This window comes from Lytechinus pictus, chromosome 10, assembly GCF_037042905.1.
Source record: "Lytechinus pictus isolate F3 Inbred chromosome 10, Lp3.0, whole genome shotgun sequence".
NCBI lineage: Eukaryota > Metazoa > Echinodermata > Echinoidea > Temnopleuroida > Toxopneustidae > Lytechinus > Lytechinus pictus.
In genome coordinates, this window is record NC_087254.1 from 24,761,117 (window position 1) to 24,780,327 (window position 19,211).

General features: G+C 36.7%; 1 protein-coding gene across 1 annotated transcript in view; it reads left to right on the plus strand.

The window, feature by feature from the left end:
* Positions 1-16,967, plus strand: part of LOC129269344 (coiled-coil domain-containing protein 57-like) — a 29,278-nt gene extending 12,311 nt beyond the window's left edge. Inside the window, exons 12-21 of the mRNA XM_064105651.1 lie at positions 224-421; positions 895-995; positions 1,292-1,492; positions 11,127-11,186; positions 11,539-11,643; positions 12,168-12,416; positions 13,164-13,311; positions 13,810-14,019; positions 14,711-16,352; positions 16,617-16,967. Coding sequence (XP_063961721.1) covers positions 224-421; positions 895-995; positions 1,292-1,492; positions 11,127-11,186; positions 11,539-11,643; positions 12,168-12,416; positions 13,164-13,311; positions 13,810-14,019; positions 14,711-14,955 — 1,517 coding nt within the window. The 3' untranslated portion in view covers positions 14,956-16,352; positions 16,617-16,967. The remainder of the gene's footprint in view (positions 1-223; positions 422-894; positions 996-1,291; positions 1,493-11,126; positions 11,187-11,538; positions 11,644-12,167; positions 12,417-13,163; positions 13,312-13,809; positions 14,020-14,710; positions 16,353-16,616) is intronic.
* The last annotated feature ends 2,244 nt before the right edge of the window (positions 16,968-19,211 follow it).

Genomic DNA, 19,211 nt, shown 5'->3' on the forward strand with positions numbered 1-19,211 from the left:
ATCAATACTTTCATTCCCCCCCCCCCCCTTATCATGAGATAGAGTGTTATTATCTACCTAGAAATGTATGTATGCTTGAGTTTCTCTTTATGTAAAGTAGGTTATTGTCAGATCGATAAAAAGTAAATTTCTATTTTAAAGGAGGAAGTTATTCATAGGGTTGTAATTGATTAGCAATAAAAAATAAACTTATAGGAAATGGGCTGTCTTCCTTTCTACCCAGAATATGTCAAGTCCATTGAGAAAGAGTGCAGAGAACTTAAGGTTGAAAAGAGGAGATTGGAGGAAAGACTATCCACCCTTGCACATACCATTCAAGATGGAGGGATGTTACCATCTGGTCATCTAGGAGGGATTCATATTGATCTTGCTGAAAATGATGCAATCAAAAGCCATATCCAGTCCCTAAATGATACTATTGGTGAGATTTAAATGTATTTTTACATTTGCATTTGTCTTTGGTGATCCTGAGCTCATGTCCGTATCTTTCCACCATGGTGTATTTGGCTAACAAGGAAAAATAAAGAAATAGTTTACCTAGCAAGAAAGCGCAGGGAAAATATGGATTTATCAGTAGAGCAAGCTGTAGAAGTATAAGTAGCTGTTAAATCCTACATGTAGCTGTGTATATCCTAGGAAAACTGTAATTTTTAAGAGAGCTGAGGCTTGTAATCACTTGGAATGGAAGAGAAACTCCATGGCTAATGTATGATGTTAGCTCACTGTTATCGACCAATCTCTCATAATGAGCACGAAGGAGTGATGTCCCATGAGGGCATGAGCGTTGTGAAATGCTTGAATTATATTTGTTTACAGGAATGATAGTATAATTAATGCCAATAACTGAATTCCATCAAAACTAGATGTGATCTTTATTTGTTCTATCTGTAAAAGGTGCCCTGCGAGCAGATAAGGTCACAACGTCGGCTGAGTTGAGGAAATATCAGGCTCGACTGAGTCATTTAGAAACTGAATTGAGCCAGAAACAATATCAGGTAGGTAGGCATTACCGTCTCTCCTGGTAGTTAGAAACTGAAAAACTTTGATAGTGGGATTGAAATTATGACTGTCTTAATTTTTCTGTTTTCATTTTCTACTTTTCTGCTCCTCTTCCCGATCAACAACTTTTTATTTTCTTTCTTCAATCTCTTCTTCTCACCCTTTTCTATGTTTCATTAGTTCTTGCCAAGAAAATAAATAGCTTAGAAAAGAATAGGTAATAATGGGTCAGGCAAAATGGGGACTCATATATTATTTGTTATGCTGAAGTAATTATGCTTCATTTTCACAGCCGAGAGAGAAACAGGCAGAGGTTGATCAGTTAAGGTATGAGCTATCCACCCAGGCCAGGCGCCATGCTGCCGAGTCTGCTTCCACTGCTCAGAGGATGAGTCAACTAGAACTAGAGTTACTAGAGGCTAGGAGAGAAGCAGATGAGTATTACAAGGGTACCTTACAGACCAACCTGGAAGCAACCACCCTTGGGCAACAGGTGAGGTTACTTTTAGTATGGTGTTGAAAACACAAAAAGCAATCATTTTTTCGGCAGCATGCGAGTTAGAGTGGATGTCCTAAAGTTTGGTGTTCAATGTTGATGTTGGTGTTAAGCATTAGTCACAACACCAAAACCAACATGAAAGCAACCACCCATGGGCAGTTTACATTAGGTTTTTTTTACTTCGGGTTACTTCAAATATGGTGTTTAAAACTAGTGTTGGTGCCTGATGGGTGTTTCATAAAATTGTTCATAAGTTAAGAGCAACTTTAAAAACGACTGATGAACCTTTCTTACGCGTTAGATAATCACCAATGAACATATAATGGTGAACATCATTTACCACAAGAAAAGATCACCAGTCGTTCTTAACCCTTTGCGTGCGGGCCCGCGAAACCGGATACCTCTCCCTGCGGCGGAGCTGTTTTTGTACATTGCTGGTATTTGGATCTGTGGCGGTCTTTTCCTAATCTATTGCTAAATGCACCAAACTGAAGTATTTTCAGGATTTTTAGTAAATGTAAAGATGAAAGATCAGACATTTTTCTTTCTAAAACTAAAGGTCTCGCTTCTCAAATCAACAGAATAGTTAAGAAATTTACGAGGAAAAAGTACTGTTATTTTGCCAAATCTTTGCTTTTTCCCAAGTCAATAGGCACTGTGTACAAAAATGCGTAAGGGCAATCAGCACGCGCGGACAAGTCGGGTTCGATCGATACCGCTTTGTTGTCTGCTCTGGTGCTTTTTTTCATTGCCTATTGTCACCACTGAACTAGAAATATATAAAAATGAAAGAGGAAAAAGTTCAAACTTAAAGCAAACAAAAGCAATCCATTCATCTAACAGAAATGATAATGATATTTGGTGTTTTTTAGATATATCTTTAAAATTTTGAAAAACTAAGTGGTTTAGAAATGAATAAAATTTCAAAGTGAAACATTGTCAACTTACAAATTAGAGGAAACAGCGCCGGCATCCTACACAACAAGACTAAAAACGAAAGCTAAAACAACTACATGTAGATCCAGTTATGAAAACTAAAAAAACTTGTTCCTCCTATTAAATCAGTAATCTGAGAATCTATTATGATCATAAAAATTTCCCGCCGATTTTGTGATTATTTTGGTGGAAAACTGTTTATCATGTGTGATTGTTTGCACCATTGAGAATCTGCTCCGATCCTACATGCATAGAGCCTGCATGCCACTGCACCCAGGCAGGAAGCCAGCTCGTTTGCAATGTATTTGGTTAGGAAAAAAATCACCCGCAGAACTTTCAAAAGTTTAGTTATATCGATTAATTGTTGTCTCTGCTTCGTCATCTGTTTGGTTATTTGATGAAAATTCGTCACTTTTAAATGTATCAACTACATTTTGTTCAATATTCTACAAATACGGGACAGATAGATGTGTCCCGGGAAGGGTTTGCCGGGACGCCGGGACAAAGGAGCAAAATACGGGACGATCCCGGGAAATACGGGACGTCTGGTCACCCTGGAAATATATGACAAGAGGTAGTGGTCTTTTTGTGCAATTTTTGACATGTGGAATATTTCATACTGACCAGGATATGCATATAACTGGTATGTGAAAATAAGCGAAATTTAGTGCCACAACTTTTTTAATGGAATTACCATTGCTATGCTTTTCTGATTTGTGCTCTAATTAGTAAACTTGTTAGAGTTGACTTGGTTTTGTTTATCCATCACCCATTCCTTTATGTAAAGGTGTATTGATGTATAAGCACATGTCGTGCAACATCCATGCTCTTCCAAATTAAATTTCATAAGAATTCAAATTCTATTGTGCCCATTTTTATATACACTGTACTTAGTAGATATTTCATGACTGAGCACACGAAGGTCCAACTTTGAAGGCTCATTAAAAGTAACAACCTTCTTGTCCTCAAACTTCTATTCAATTTTTCACCCTGAATGTGTGATTGGACAGTATGAGAGAGAGGGAAGGGAATATTTACTCAAAATTTATATAGAGAAAGTTGAAATGAGAAAGGCAAAATGGTAAAGAGAGAGAGGGGCATGAAAGTAGAAATGGAAGAAATAGAAGGGGATGGAGAAAAGGGAGGATAAGAGAGATTGACAGAAGAGGAAAATCAGAGAAAATGAGGTGAGATGAATAGTTGAATGAGAAGGGAGGTTTTAAAAAAAAAAGCTAGAGAAAAGGGACATGATTTCTAATCGTTAAAAGAATTTTTTTTTATAATGCAACCAGCTAGTAGGCCTTTATTGTTCAGACAATTTGTAGGCCTATACTCAGAAAGCATATTTGTTGTGGGCCTTTCTTTGTCACAGTGTGCGCGTGAAAAAGGTCGAGTTTTTTATGATTTCATGTCTGTATGTTTACTCCCCTTTAATACAAAAATGTGACTAAATCAACATTTTCAGTTATGAAAGTATTCAATAACATATAGATCATGATGTAACAAAGCAAACTAAAACTTTAAACAGCACAAGGAAGTTTCTTTGCGTTCCTTTCTCCCATCTGCCTACACGCAGCATTTGTCGACCAGCCAGTATTGACCTAGCAAAATGGCGGCGCGGCTTTGTGTACGTTGGGAATAGGGACAAGTATTCCACGTATTCTAGTTCAGTGATTGTCACGCTCCTCATGAATGGTCTCTTTACCCCCTTGTATACAGATCATTTGCAAAGTGTATAATTACGACGATAATCCGTTTGGGGTGAAATCACAGCATACCAAATACCTTTATTTTCCAGAATGAATAAAAAAGGGTGAATGTTCCCTTGCAAGTACAATGATGATGCTGCGCAACGAAAGTCCGAAACTATTTTGTGATTTTTGGCTTCTGGGCTTTAAGACGGTGGCCTCAATGTTTCACTAAAAATCGCCTTTGGTTTCTCTTTTAATGAATTATAGTTTGTTAAAAAACGATTATCTTGTTCCTGAAGATTGCATACCAGTCTTCGATTTGTTTTCCTGTTGCAATTTCAAAGAGCGAAGGGGGTAAATGTGACTCAAATAGTGGATCTGAAATCATACCTCCCAACGCTCTCCTCGTCTTGTTCTACGTTTCATTTTTCTATCTCCCTTTTCCCTCCAAAATAACCATGCTACCGATTACTGTTCATCACAATGAGAGAAAGTAAATTATTTTTATCTATTGAAATTGTAGCATCTAAATTAAATATATTTATACATCTTTTTCAAATATTTGGGTGTTGATTCTCACCAGGGTTAGCGCCCCCCCCCCCAAAAAAAAAGGTCAACCTGTCTTTTTTTTTTCTTTATATGGATCCTTTTCTGCTACGCTATTCGCCAGAAAAACAAAAGAAAAAAAAGGAGAAAGAAACTGGCGAAAAAAATTAATAACATTTTTAGGGGGAGGGTTAGGTGTAAGATTGAGAGGGGTTTGTCGGGACACGTCAAACAAACATGTTTTTTTTTTTTAGGTGGATGCCTCAACGTAAATTCTTATTCTATTTCCTCAATTTCCGGCGAGGAAACTTTTAGTTCATTGTTAGTTTTAGCGTTTGAACTGATTATGCTTTTTTCGAATTTTCAATGCAAAAAATTTCACCTGCTTGGGAGAGAAAGAGAGAATGAGATGAAAAGCTTCCAAACCTAACATGACAAATTCATTCTATAAAATGGCGTGAGTTACAAATTGAGGTGAGGGACTAGTATTCTATGATTCTTTATAAGTAAATATTCATGCAATCGCAAAAGCGCACATTATGGTTTACATTATACCTTTTTGGTCCATTTCCTCTTTTTTCCCTTCCATCCTTTCTGTCGTTTTATCATTCTCCTATACATGAATCTCGATTTGCATTTTCTATTCTTTTTTTTAAATCTCACTTGCATCTTCTTCCATCCCTCTATGTATCATCACCCAGGGGAAATTGTATTTTTTGTGAAGAAAGCACTGTCATGCTCAAGAAGAAAATGTTCTTGCCATGTATTAAGCGCCTGCCATGTTTTGTCAATAAATGAGTAAACATTTATTTTTTTGAATGTTACTGTCCTAATATGAAAAGCAGTAAGAGTTTTTTGTATTGCTAAATACGAGAAGCATTCAGTAGGTCATCCTGACGAAATATACTAATCTTCCTTTTATTCAGGGCGTTGGCTATTTGTCCCCTGCTCTTTTTATAAGGAATTTGTTTGAGCGTCCGCCATGACTTTCTTTTTGTTTGGGGAGTGCCGAGACCAAGAACTGCATGGACGTTTTCATTTTCAAAAGAGCAGAGGATAAACGGTGTTCTAAATTCCTTTATTTTCTGTTTGTTTCCTTTGAAATAGAAGACAAAAATAAGAGCAATATCGGATGAGAGAACGAGAGAAAGCGGAGGGGGGGGTTCAAAAATTAACCAGGGGCCCGTTTTATATAAAATTTGTTTACAAATTTTCAATAACACTTGAAAGCTACTGAAATCCTTCTATTTGACTGGCGGATGGTAAATTTGTTTAAATTATTGCGCATTTGTCAATATAAAATGTACATGTATAATGTATTTATAAAACGGTGCCAATTAGGGATTTCCTCGTTTTCCCTTTCTCTGGTTTCTAACCTGTAACCGAATGTATTATCTACAGCTTTCATTCCCTTATATCTATCGTCTTTCTATATCCCCTCCCTTCTACACCTTTCTTTCTCTGAGTTCTTCTCATTTAAATTATATCTGTATCGTCTTCCTTCTTCCCGATTTGGATTACGAGGTATATACCCGCCCCCATCCCCCTCAATCCTTTCTGATTTTTTCTTCTCAGTTCCTGTCATTTTACATTACATCTAACGTCTCCCCGCTCTCTTTCTCTCTTCATCGGAAACGGTTCCGAGAGAATGCCTCCTTTTTGCCAACTTGTATCGGAGATGGTTGGAATTGTGGGCCTCTTGTTCTATTGCATCGTAGTCATCATGTCGAAAATTTTGGGGGGTTTTCCCCCACTTTCTCAAATAATGTCTCGAAAAACCTTTTAAAATTACTATTGTAACTGTCATTTCACAATGAATTCTATATCATCTTCCATTTTCTATATTGATAACATGGGTAGATATCTTTCGCAAAAGACAATATGATGATGATCATCATCATCATCGTATAAAAATGCACAACTTAACTATTTGTGAACTTGGGGCTTAGGGTTATGGCAAGACAGGCCTCAATCTTTCACTAAAAGTAATTTTCTTTTTTAGATTTTTTCATAAATTATATGTCTCATTTAATTTGATTTTCCATGCAGCTACTAGTATTATAATGATAAAATAATTTTGTTCCTGAAGTTTGCGCACCGGTATTCGATTTGTAATATCCTGAAATTATTTCTAAGTGTTAAACGAATGAAAGTGACTAAAATTGTAAGTCTGAAATCATACCTCCCAACTCTCTTCTTGTCACTTTCTACGTTTCTTTCTTTATCTTACTATTCCCTCAAAAAGAGCCATGATAGCAATTAATGAAAGTAAGAGAAAGTAATTTTTCTTGAATAAATTATAGCATCCGTAATCATGTTCTTTCGTTTTGTTCTATTATCTCCTTCGTTTTGTTATATTGTCTCCTTGATTTCACAGCCGAAAACAAAGTAATAAATAAATCATTAAAAAACATTCACAACAGTTAGAATTCATTTTTGTCTCTATCGTTTTAATCGTTCAATCTCATAGTACAGAGGCAGCGCAGTTGGTAGGAAGTTTCCGTCCTCACCCCTTTCAGCAAACATGTACAAAAAAATCTGAAGTCTATATAAATTTATGATTTTTTTGGGCCGGTCCACTCCCTCCCACATTCAGCTCAACCCCTCCATTATCAAAAACGCTCAGTGGCCCCTGTTTTTTATTTTAAAAAATCAGATATTTTGGTTTTGATGCTAGCCAGGGTAAGCGCCCTAAATGTTTGTTTGCAGTAACGGAAACAATTTGTTTTCCTCTATGAATCTTTTCTACCACGCTATTTGCCGGTTTAAAAAAAGAAGAAAGAAATTGGCGAAAAAGTAGGAAAATCAATAAAATTTGGGTCGGTATCAAAATTTTTTTTGGGGGGGTGTAGGTCACACATGAATAAAAGTTTGTAGGATTGAGAGGGTTCTATCGGATGACAAACCAGACAAACAAATTATCATCCTGTATCATTTTATTTCCTCCATTTCGCGCGAGGAAACTTTTAGTTCATTATTGGTTTTATAATTTGAAGTGATTATGTTTCCGGCAACTTTTCAATGCAAAAGTTTTCATCTGGGAGAGAAAAGGAAATAAGATGAAGAGCTTCTTAAACCTAACCTATTATAAATTCATTCTGTAAAATGACATAAATTAACAAATTGTGATTTTTTTTTTTGCCACTTCACCCCCGTCCCACAGCTCAACCCCTGCACCATAAAAAACATTGCTGTCCCTGTATAACATCTTTTTCCACATATTTTGGTTTAGATGCTAACCATGGTAAGCGCCCCAAATGCAATTTTTTTTTGGGGTCGTAACGGGGAAAAAAAGTGGCCAGGACGGTCTTTATTCTTATCTTTTCTACCGCGTTACTCGCAATTAAAAACAGAAAATCGGAGAGAGGAGACAAACAAGCAATTTTAGAGTGTAGGTCAGAACATTTCCATCTGGGGAGGGGGCAAGGTCAAACAAGAATAATGATAAAAAGTCATCAGTATGGCAAGGGTCTGGGGACCGAGTTGCGACAAACAAACGTTGTGGGATTTTTTAAAAGTAATCTAACCAAAAAATAAAGTCATGTTGTTATTCGTTTAAGTAGATATTCATGGAATTTTAGCAAAAGCACACTTGTCTAATCCCCTTTTATCTCTGTCTCTCATTCTCTCTCGTTCTCTGTGACATCTGAACATATTTTTTCTATAATTTCCCTAAATGATTCTTCGTTCATCCTTATATGCATCATCACCCAGGGGTAGCGCTTTTATGCAATATGAATCACTGACGGATGTCATAAGCACCTGCGTTGTCGGTAAATGAGACAATTTTTGTCTCACCTGCATAGCAGAGTGAGACTATAGGCGCCGCTTTTCCGACGGCGACGGCGGCGGCGGCGTCAACACCAAATCTTAACCTGAGGTTAAGTTTTTGAAATGACAGCATAACTTAGAAAGTATATGGACCTAGTTCATGAAACTTGGCCATAAGGTTAATCAAGTATTACTGAACATCCTGCCTGAGTTTCATGTCACATGACCAAGGTCAAAGGTCATTTAGGGTCAATGAACTTAGACCATGTTGGGGGAATCAACATCAAAATCTTAACCTAAGGTTAAGTTTTTGAAATGTCATCATAACTTAGAAAATATATGGACCTAGTTCATGAAACTTATACATAAGGTTAATCAAGTATCACTGAACATCCTGCATGAGTTTCACGTCACATGACCAAGGTCAAAGGTCATTTAGGGTCAATGAACTTTGGCCGAATTGGGGGTATCTGTTGAATTACCATCATAACTTTGAAAGTTTATGGATCTGATTCATGAAACTTGGACATAATAGTAATCAAGTATTACTGAACATCCTGTGCAAGTTTCAGGTCACATGATCAAGGTCAAAGGTCATTTAGGGTCAATGAACTTTGGCCAAATTGGGGTATTTGTTGAATTACAGCCATAAATTTGAACGTGTGTTGGTCTAGTTCATAAAACTTGGACATAATAGTAATCAAGTATCACTGAACATCCTGTGCGAGTTTCAGGTCACATGATCAAGGTCAAAGGTCATGTAAGGTCAAAGAACTTTGGCCACGTTGGGGGTATTTGTTGAATTGCCATCATATCTCTATAAGTGTATTGGTCTAGTTCATAAAACGTGGAAATAAGAGTAACCAAGTATCACTGAACATCTTGTGCGAGTTATAGTAGTTTTCAAAATCAGCACTGCTGCTATATTGAATCGCGTGATGCAGGTGAGACGGCCAGAGGCATTCCACTTGTTTCTTTTTAGATACGGTTTGTTGGTCGAAAAAAAAGTATTCATAAAAGCTTTTTGTATTGCTAAGTACGAAAAGCATTCAATGGGTCATCCTGCCGATAAACACTAATCTTCCTTTTGTTCGGGGCGTTGACCATCTGTATCCTGCTCTTTTCGGAAGGAATTTATTTGAGTGGCCGCCCAGACATTCTTTTGTTCGGATAGTGCCAATATCATGAACTACATGGACGTTTCCCTTTTGAAAAGAGCAGAAGATGAATGGTGTGCTTAACTGCTTTCTTTTCTCTTTTTTTCAGAATAGTAGACAAAAATAATAAGAAGGAGGATAATGGGGAGGGAAAAAGTTCAAAAGTGCACCAAGATCAGCTCAAAGTACTAAGACATAACAAGCTTTTTGTTTTTCTGAAAATACAATCGATCAATGAAACCAAGGAGATATCATTCTATCTAAAGTGATATCTCCTTGATGAAACAAATAAGACGAAAATGGTGAATAAACGCGTAGCTTATTACGTGACGATCTTGCAGAAAAGATAGCGTATATCTATCAGAACAACGATATGGATCAAATCACGTGATCAGAACAAATCACGTGATCAGGCCTTGTGCGCGCATACGTGCTCGTCACAAAATTTATTCTCCCCGTCAGACTCCAACGAGAAAATCGGATAAAGTTGAAATGATTTCCTAATTTCGGGATTTTTCCCCACGTAGCTGTATATTTTTTTCAATCTGTTATCGAAATAGGTTTATAAAGGAAATAGTGGCAGAGGTTTAAGTACATAAAAATTACGAAAGAGCTGAAAAACTTCATTGAATTAAACCAAACATATCTCGGCTTCTGTAGAAGCCCGTCGTAGCTAAGTGAACGACTCGCTGGGCTTCTGTGGAAGCCCGTCGCACGCAAAGGGTTAAAGTCGCTCTTAACTTACGAACAGCCCCCAGGACACCTGCCAAAATACCCAAACCAAATTGGAAGTAACCTTTAATAGGACAGCAGGTGGGTGTTTCATAAAGCTGTTCGTAAGTTAAGAACGACTGGTGATCCTTTCTTGTGGTACATGGTAGATTCATTGGCGATGGTTTAGAGCGTAAAAAGGATCACCAGTCGTACTTAAAGTCGCTCTTAACTTACGAACAGCTTTATGAAACGGACCCCAGGTGGGTGTTTCATAAAGCTGTTCGTAAGTTAAGAGCGACTTTAAGAACGACTGGTGATCCTTTCTTATTGCGAATGGTATATTCATTAGCGATGGTTTTGCGCGTAAGAAACGATCACCAGTCGTACTTAAAGTCGCTCTTAACTTACAAACAGCTTTATGAAACGGACCCCAGGTAAGTTAACATGGGATGATTTCAAGTATAGTATTAAACATTAGTGTTTCACACGAGTGTTGGTGTAGAAGCAAGACTCCTGTTCAAAGACACTGAAGCTTTTATAGAATGGTATTAGACTTTATTTTCTGCCCCCTAAATCCACATACTGTATATTTTTACACTGAAAGTAGATTATGAGTTATAAAATCATGGTCATGAGAAAAAGAATGATAGTGATTATCCAAATTACTATTACTGGAAATGCTTGATATTTCATATCACTTTCTGTTATACATGCCTTCAAGAAGCTCCAAACAAGTTGACTGTTAATTTTTTTTCAAGCTACCTTGCTTTTAGTGCAATGTGTTTACTATTATTATTTTTTTTTGCTTCCCAGGTCTCTGCTCTGACTATGGATCTTGCTGGTCGAGGTTCAACTAACAGGCATGGGATCCAGGTTAGTTATATTTACTTCACAACAAGATTTTGTTTGAATTTGTTACCAGTTCATTGTTTTATAAAATGAAAATGAAAATATATTGCATAGCTTGTACTGGTCAGAAAACAATACTCAAAAGATATCTGTAGCATAATCTTGAAGAAAAATGATTATTAATTGACAAATACTTGCAGAAAAAAAGAAAAAATCATATTGTTCAATAATTAGAAATATATCACTTGTTTCTTAATAACTAGGCCTGAATGACACAAAAAAATTATATATTTAATCACCCCCATCCTTTGATTACCTGAAGCAAACCTGTTACCAATCATTTAATTCTATGTTCTGTTGCAATCATTTTTATCAGAGTCCATTGGTAACCCAGCTTCAGAGAGAAGTTCATAATCTTAGGTCTCAGCTGGCTAGGGTCAGAACTCATCCGGGAGATGATCAAAATGCAGACCGTGATGGCGTAAGTATATTTAGTTGGCTAACCATTTCCATCATGATTGGTAAATTTATGGGCCCCTTTATGTCATGGCCGATGGAGATAACCTGGAGCATGGTACAAGAATATGGTGAAACCTTTCTTGACAGGATGTCAGTGTTCATGTTCAGAGGATGGAGATTTTTCTCTGTAAAAGACTACCAGACTGGATACAGGAGGGGGGGGGGGTCTGTACATACACGGTACACATAAAGCTCAATTAATGTGTGTGGGGGGTATGATGAACAGGGGTAAATCGAATGTTCGGTTTTTTTTACCAATGTCATTTTCTACAGCTAACTAAGAATTTACTAGACTTTTTAAAATCAAATTTGCTTATTTGACCATATTTAATCCCAAGCCATGTTTGATTATTTCTTGTAAAAGTTTCAACAACAACAGGCCATTATTCATCATTTCACAGATAATCTATCAAAATTATGGGGTATTTTCATAATCAAAAGTATGTAGCTATATGTACCGACTGGGGTCTTTTGTTTTGCCACCAGTTGCAAGCTAAACTCAAGACAGCAGCACGTCATATTAGTCAACTAGCCAAGGAAAAACAGAAACTTATTGAGATGGGTAATCGATTACGATCAGAGCTGGCCCTCTACAGACCTTCACCTCCTCCCCAACTGTCAAAGGGTCAGAGGTCAGCTGCAGGAGAGAGGAGTGTGACAGCAGGGAAGCTGGCAGAGCAGGTCTCTTTTAAGCTTCAAAACTTGGAGAAACTGCAGTATGCTCTCACCAAGCAGGTAAAGTCATGGCCAAATTTTCTGATAATGATAACAATATCATATATTACAGATAAGTTTAATTCCACATTGTTAGCTAAATGATAAATTGACATAACATTGATAAAAAAGATATTTGTTGCCATCTTTATTGGCTTTTAGACAATACAATTTAATTAATGTAATTGCCCTGTTGATCTGAACTACATGTATTTGGTTAAATCTAGATGGATTTAGATTATGAATCTCTTTAAACAAGAAAATGAGACAAATATTGGTTATCCTATCTCATAGGATGCCGTAGCTATGGGCATTTTAGGGATCAGACTGAAACAAAGGAACAAGGGCAAGTTTTTCTGTTTGGACACTGGACATCTTGTTAATGACAATGAAACACTTGCACCACTTCTGTTACGCTCCCGAGTTCTTGCATGGTCATTGACCAACAGTGAATTTTGTTCCAGGGTGAACTCAGGATGAACCATAATTCCAGTTCTGTACTTGTCTTACTCATTAAGGTGTCAGCATAAGTAACTGCTTTCAAATCAGGCAAGCTCTTTTTGAGGCAGGTGTAACAATTGGACAAATATCCATTGTTAAAGGCCAATAAATGTTAATCAACAAAAGACTTAACCAATGAGATTAGGGAAATAAGGAAATGTTAACACTGTTTTATGAAATTGTAATTTTTTAGTTAGATTTAAATCTTTGTGAAACACCCCCTCCCCTATCCAATCATTTGATATCAAAGTATATTTTCTGCTGTAGGAATTGCAGTTTGCCAGAGGGAGTAGTCATAACGATGAAGTTACAGATGTCATACAGGTGCAGCTAAGCTCATCATCTGATACAACACCAGAGGTCACACCTAGGTTAGCTGAAGACACACAACCTCTTCCAACCAACTATTCACAAAGTAAGATCTTGCAAAAATTATTCAGTTAGGTTTGTATCTTGAACATGTGCAGTGCTTAATTATTTTTTTGTAGTCTTCGTTAGCACTTTCTTTCATGATATTTGATTTTGAAGTGAAATTCCCCCAGTTATTTCAAATGATATTCTTTAGTCTTTTAATTACATGGATTTTTTTTTTCATTTTACTTAGAAAATAAAAGGTATTGAAAATGTAGGATTCATTTTGTCTTATTAGAAATAGTCCTTTGTCTCCCAAACCACACTGATCTTTTTTCTAACCTCATCAAGATAGCCATACTTTAGGATGACAACAAATTTACAACAACAAAAAACTTTTTAATATGAAAATGTCTTTCAAATGAATGGGTTCCTCAAGTTTTTGAGATTTATTTTATATTAGCCTTGCTGTCTATTCCTCAGATTGGAAAAATATGACAAAGATTCCATAACATAAGAATTTTGTTGAGGTTAGGAATGTTTACAAATTTTTCTTTCATAGGTAAACCCTCTCCCCAAGTACACATAAGAACTCATCACTCACACAGCTCAGATGGGGAGGCACCCAGCAGTGATTCATCAGCCAATCAGAGGCACACACCATTGATGATGTCATCATTAGGGGAGGAGTCTATGCAAGATGTGTGGCGTCTTCTTGACGATGGGGCCAGCCCATTATTTTTCAGATCACCTTCTCCAATGCGTATACCAGGTACAGCTCTATCGATACCATATCAATGTGTACATTTAATATAAATATTTTTCAATTCCTGCTGAAACATAAAATATGTTAAGTAATATTTGATTTTAAAAAATCAAGGACAATACTTGAACAGAAATATTATTATGAAATATATTTTTATATCTAGGTAAATCCTATTGATAAAGAAGGCCCTTGGCCAAATTTTCCTTTGCCATGCAAAAGTGTAATAATAATATAGGGTATTTATATTGCGCACATATCCACCTTGTTAGGTGCTCAAGGCGCTCCTATATTACCCGGCTAAGCTAGGCGTTCATAGCGCACACAGCTTTTTAAGGAATTACTTCCTACCGGTACCCATTTACCTCACCTGGGTTGAGTGCAGCACATTGTGGATCAGTTTCTTGCCGAAGGAAATTACGCCATGGCTGGGATTCGAACCCACGACCCTCTGTTTCAAAGTCCGAAGACTAATCCACTGGGCCACAACGCTCCACATAAGAAATTATGCCTAAGAAAATTTATGATGTCACATCTCATCTACTTTGAACATTTTTAAAAGAATTTTCTCCATTTTATTCCAGATTTTACATGATATTCTTGAAGTGACTACTTGTATATTTTATAAAGTGTCTTGATTTGTGTCCAATGGTTCAGATACACTAATTTGACAACAACAACAAATTTGCATTGTTAACAGACCACTCTCCTATACCAGAGGAGCCTCAGTCCTCCATTCCATCCAGTCACCAATCCCATCAGCGCCACTGTACAGGAGGCCTAGAGGTTGCTGGACATAGTACCCACTACCAGGTCAGAGGTTCAAACCCCTCCATCAAACCAGAGTTATCCTCCAAGGCAGCAGGAAAGATACAACCCAAGTTACAGCCTCCCAAGAGAAAAATTAGAAATTATGCACTTAGAGACAGTAATGATGTGAGGTGACAGTAAACATGTCTGGTGACAGGGACGATGTCAGGTGACAGTGGAGATGTTAAATGCGATGTCAGGTGAGAGTTAGGATCTCAGGTGATGGTGGATATTTCAAATGTGATGTCAGGTGACAGAAAGATTTTAAGGGTCGATGACGATGTGAGGTAACAGTGAAAACTATCAGCTTAATAGTGGAGTTGCTAGGTGTTGCTGATGATATAAGGTGATGATGAAAATTTCAGTTAATGATGAAATCAGATGACTGTTCAGATATCAGGGAAGCATTTCACCTACATTGTTGCCTGACAAGTCAGTTCTGAAAACTTTGCTTGACTTTGATTGGCAGAGAAGCCTAGATGTCTGATTGTTAAAGACTTTGTTGGATCAAACATCCAACAAGTTCTTTCTTGAAACCTGTCCCAGCTATCAGTGATGATGTCTGAAGACACTATTCTGAAAAAGGGGCTAAATTTGTGGTTACTCTGGTCTAAAGGTGTGGTTTAACTATGGATAGCCAATAGTATCACAAACATCTAACAGAACAGGTTCAACTTGTCAGCTCATTTATATGTTACACACGCATCATTCAGAACTGTCTGGGAATCATAAGTATTAAAGATGGTCTTTTCTTCACCATTAAACCATGAGGAAAGTGCAAAATAACATGACAAATAAAATTTTGATGATTTTGGCTTCCTATAAATTTATCACAGTTTGAAGATCATGGCCTAAGTTAAACTATACTTCAGAATACGGTCATGAAGGTTCTCCATGTTGAATGTCCTTGAGGAGTAATGACAACCTACATTGATGGTAATTTAACAGAAGTAGCATTGTGGAGTGGGTGAATCTCCTGACCAGCAATGAACAGGTGGTGCTATGGGGTTTGATCTTCAGAAAATTTACTTATGGTACTCACCGTGTGGTCATTGTCAAAAAGCCTTTTAATTTTGTTACTAGGAATGCAAATATGTGGATGCAATTAGAATGCAAAATAGTCTTATGTACTTAAAACTGAAGCCAATTTTCCATTGAATCAGTACCCAATCACAAAATGAGCCTACTTCTGGCATGACATTTTCTAGCAAAATGTCATGTAACATCACTGCACTATGCCCTTATGGCTTATGCCTTGAATATTTGTGCATTTTTTAAATAATGACAAAATCTTTGGTCACAATACAGTCATTTTACTTTTTGTCTAGCTTTATTTATTTGAGATTTTCATACGTTCAGCAATTTATTTCTGAAAAATTTCCAAAAGTTTGGAGTGACAAAATGTCCCCGAAATTATCCAATTGAATCTATATAACAAATATATATATATTTTTTTATTTCTCTAAAATTGAAAATATGTGTTTAATGTCATACATCTAGTTTTTTGTACAGTCCAGAATCCAGATTCTCCTGTAAGGAGTAGAAAAACTGTAGTTGAGTATGAAATCCCTTTGCATGACCAGTCTATAAATGAATTCAAAGCCCTTTTATTGAGGAGGAAAATAAAGTTTGGTTAAATGTCCACCTAAACATGAAATAATTACCCAGTATAATTGCCCAGTTCACCAGTTTTACATGAAGAGATTTTATGGGGAGTCTGGGAAGTCATCCCCCCCCCCCAAAGAAAAAAATACAATTGATATTAAATATTTACTGTTTGTCTGTGGGTAACACAGGGTCCATTTGCCTTGCCTACGTGAATTTCATTTAAATATGCCTATATTTTGCAAAGGCGATCTCAAGACTTACAAAAAAGTGTACTTGGGTGAGCAACAGATTGTAACATCATACTACATTTCCTTTCATTCTTCATTTTAACTTCAGTAAACTTGTCCAGTAATATTGGATAAACACAATTTTTTATATAGGCCTACTGTATTAGTTACTGCATGCATTCCAAATCTTCCAATCAAATATTTAAAGAAAACTGTCTCATAAATATTGTATTAATTTAAATAAATGTTTTTATTTTTCAATAGAAAAAATAAATTATTAATATTATTGAATATTTATATCGCTTGTCAATTCTGCTTGTATCATGTTTGTCAATGGAGAGTCGAGTACCAATGAAGGAATGATATAAAACTTTAATAGAAATATAGAACATTTACATTTGAGTTAATACATGTTAACTGCGTAGCATTTGCAAATACCATGTACGGTATATACCCCCTCCCCCATAAACAATTAAGTTTTACCCCTGCACTTCCCCTCCCTATCTTCCCTCCCAATTTGATGTTGTTGGAATCAAAGGATACTCTGCTGGAGTTACTTATTGGAGGAAACAAGAAACCTCGTGTACAAAAATGACTCGTCCAGTTTAGTTGCTTCTCAGTGCCAAGTCCTTTGGGTAGGAGGTACTCGACATTAACAGTATATTCCTGTAATGATGCATTTACCGTATATTGTAATTGTCAACTGCCTGTCCTCAATAGAAGCAAGCGATGGGTAATGGTTCATATAAATCAGACACAGTGCAAAAAGCTCAGCAATATTTTGTATACAGACTCAACAGGATCTGAAGCAACAACTAAAATAGCAGATGCAAGGTAGTTTTTTGTCACAAGGAGATGAAAATTGTTTGCCGTTAAAATTGCTTGAAAAGGTGGTACATTGTCGATTTTTGTGCATGGAAAGACTCGTGACATCATACAACATACATGTAACTCTATGACGTAATAATAAAATCATGACTAGTCGCGACATAATGAAATAATTATGACATGAAACTGGGTCGGAGATTTTAAGACTAGAAGTTTCACGTAAATAATCATTTTATAAAAATTTATTCAGCAGAAGAGATGATTTATCTCAAGGTGTCTGGACACCATGAAAAATATTGCTGAGCTTGGTACAATGCTAATCAATTGTTGAACACAATGTACATGTAAGCTACTGAAACCATATGTGCATTTTATTTTGGGACAACTACTCTTTCCTCTTCCCACTCCACTCTTTTTTTTCCCTCTCTTTCCTCTTCTCACAACCCAACCCCCCCCCCCACTCCTTATTATTTTATACGCCCATCCTAGGGGATGTATTATGGTATCACGCTTGGTGTCCATCCGTCCGTTAACTTTTCCTTGTAAACGCAATAGCTTAACCTAAGCTCATATGAATTGGTGTGTATGATACAAGCATGAATCCCAGGAAGCCTATTGATTTTGAGATCAAAGGGTCATAGGTCAAGGTCACAGTGACATGTTTTCATCTTACCCTTCTGAAGTCCTTGTAAACACAATAACTTTAGTTAATTTAACCTAGGCTCATATAATTTGGTGTGTATGATACTAGCATGAATCCCAGGAAGCCTATTGATTTTGAGGTCGAAAGGTCAAGGTCACAGTGACATGCTTTCATCTTACCCTTCTAAAGTCCTTGTAAACGCGATAACTTCAGTTTAACTTTAATAACCTAGGCTCATATAATTTAGTATGTATGATACTAGCATGGATCCCAGTAAGCCTATTGATTTTGAGGTCAAAAGGTCAAGGTCACAGTGACATGTTTTCATCTTGCCCTTCTGAAGTCCTTGTAAACACGATACATTAGTTGATGTACCTAGGCTCATGATTTGGTGTGTATGATACTAGCATGGATCCCAGGAATCCTATTGATTTTGAGGTCGAAAGGTTAAGGTCACAGTGACATGCTTTTATCTTACCCTTCTAAAGTCCTTGTAAATGCGATAACTTAAGTTGAACTTAACCTAGGCTCATATGATTTGGTGTGTGTGATACTAGCATGGATTCCAGGAATTCTATTGATTGTGAGGTCAAAGGTGAAGTCGCCACCTTCCACTTTTCTTGCTTGACCAATAACTCCATTTTCCACGTTACAGGCGGCGTATTATGTGCTCACCTTAGCAACACTGTTTTCTCTTATGACTATCTCTGAGCTCCCCTGAATCACCATTCCTTCTGCATACTCCCCCCTCCCTTCCTTTTCTTCTACTTACAGCTTTCTGTATCATCTGTCTCCTCTTTTTCACTTGACCATTTTTTATCGCCTATTTGTTCCCTCTTTTATGCTTTCCTCTAATACCCTTCCTCTTTCTACCCCCCTCCCCCTTAATTCTCTCTGCGTGTCAACATATTCCCTTCTTTCTTATTTGACCTGTGTTTATGCACAAATGACTTAAAATATACAGGTTTGTTTAATAAGCATAAGGGATGGTCCGGACTGGAAATGTTTATATCTAAATGAATAGAGTAAAATTCACAGAGCAAAATGCTGAAAATTTCATCAAAATCGGACAATAAATAACAAAT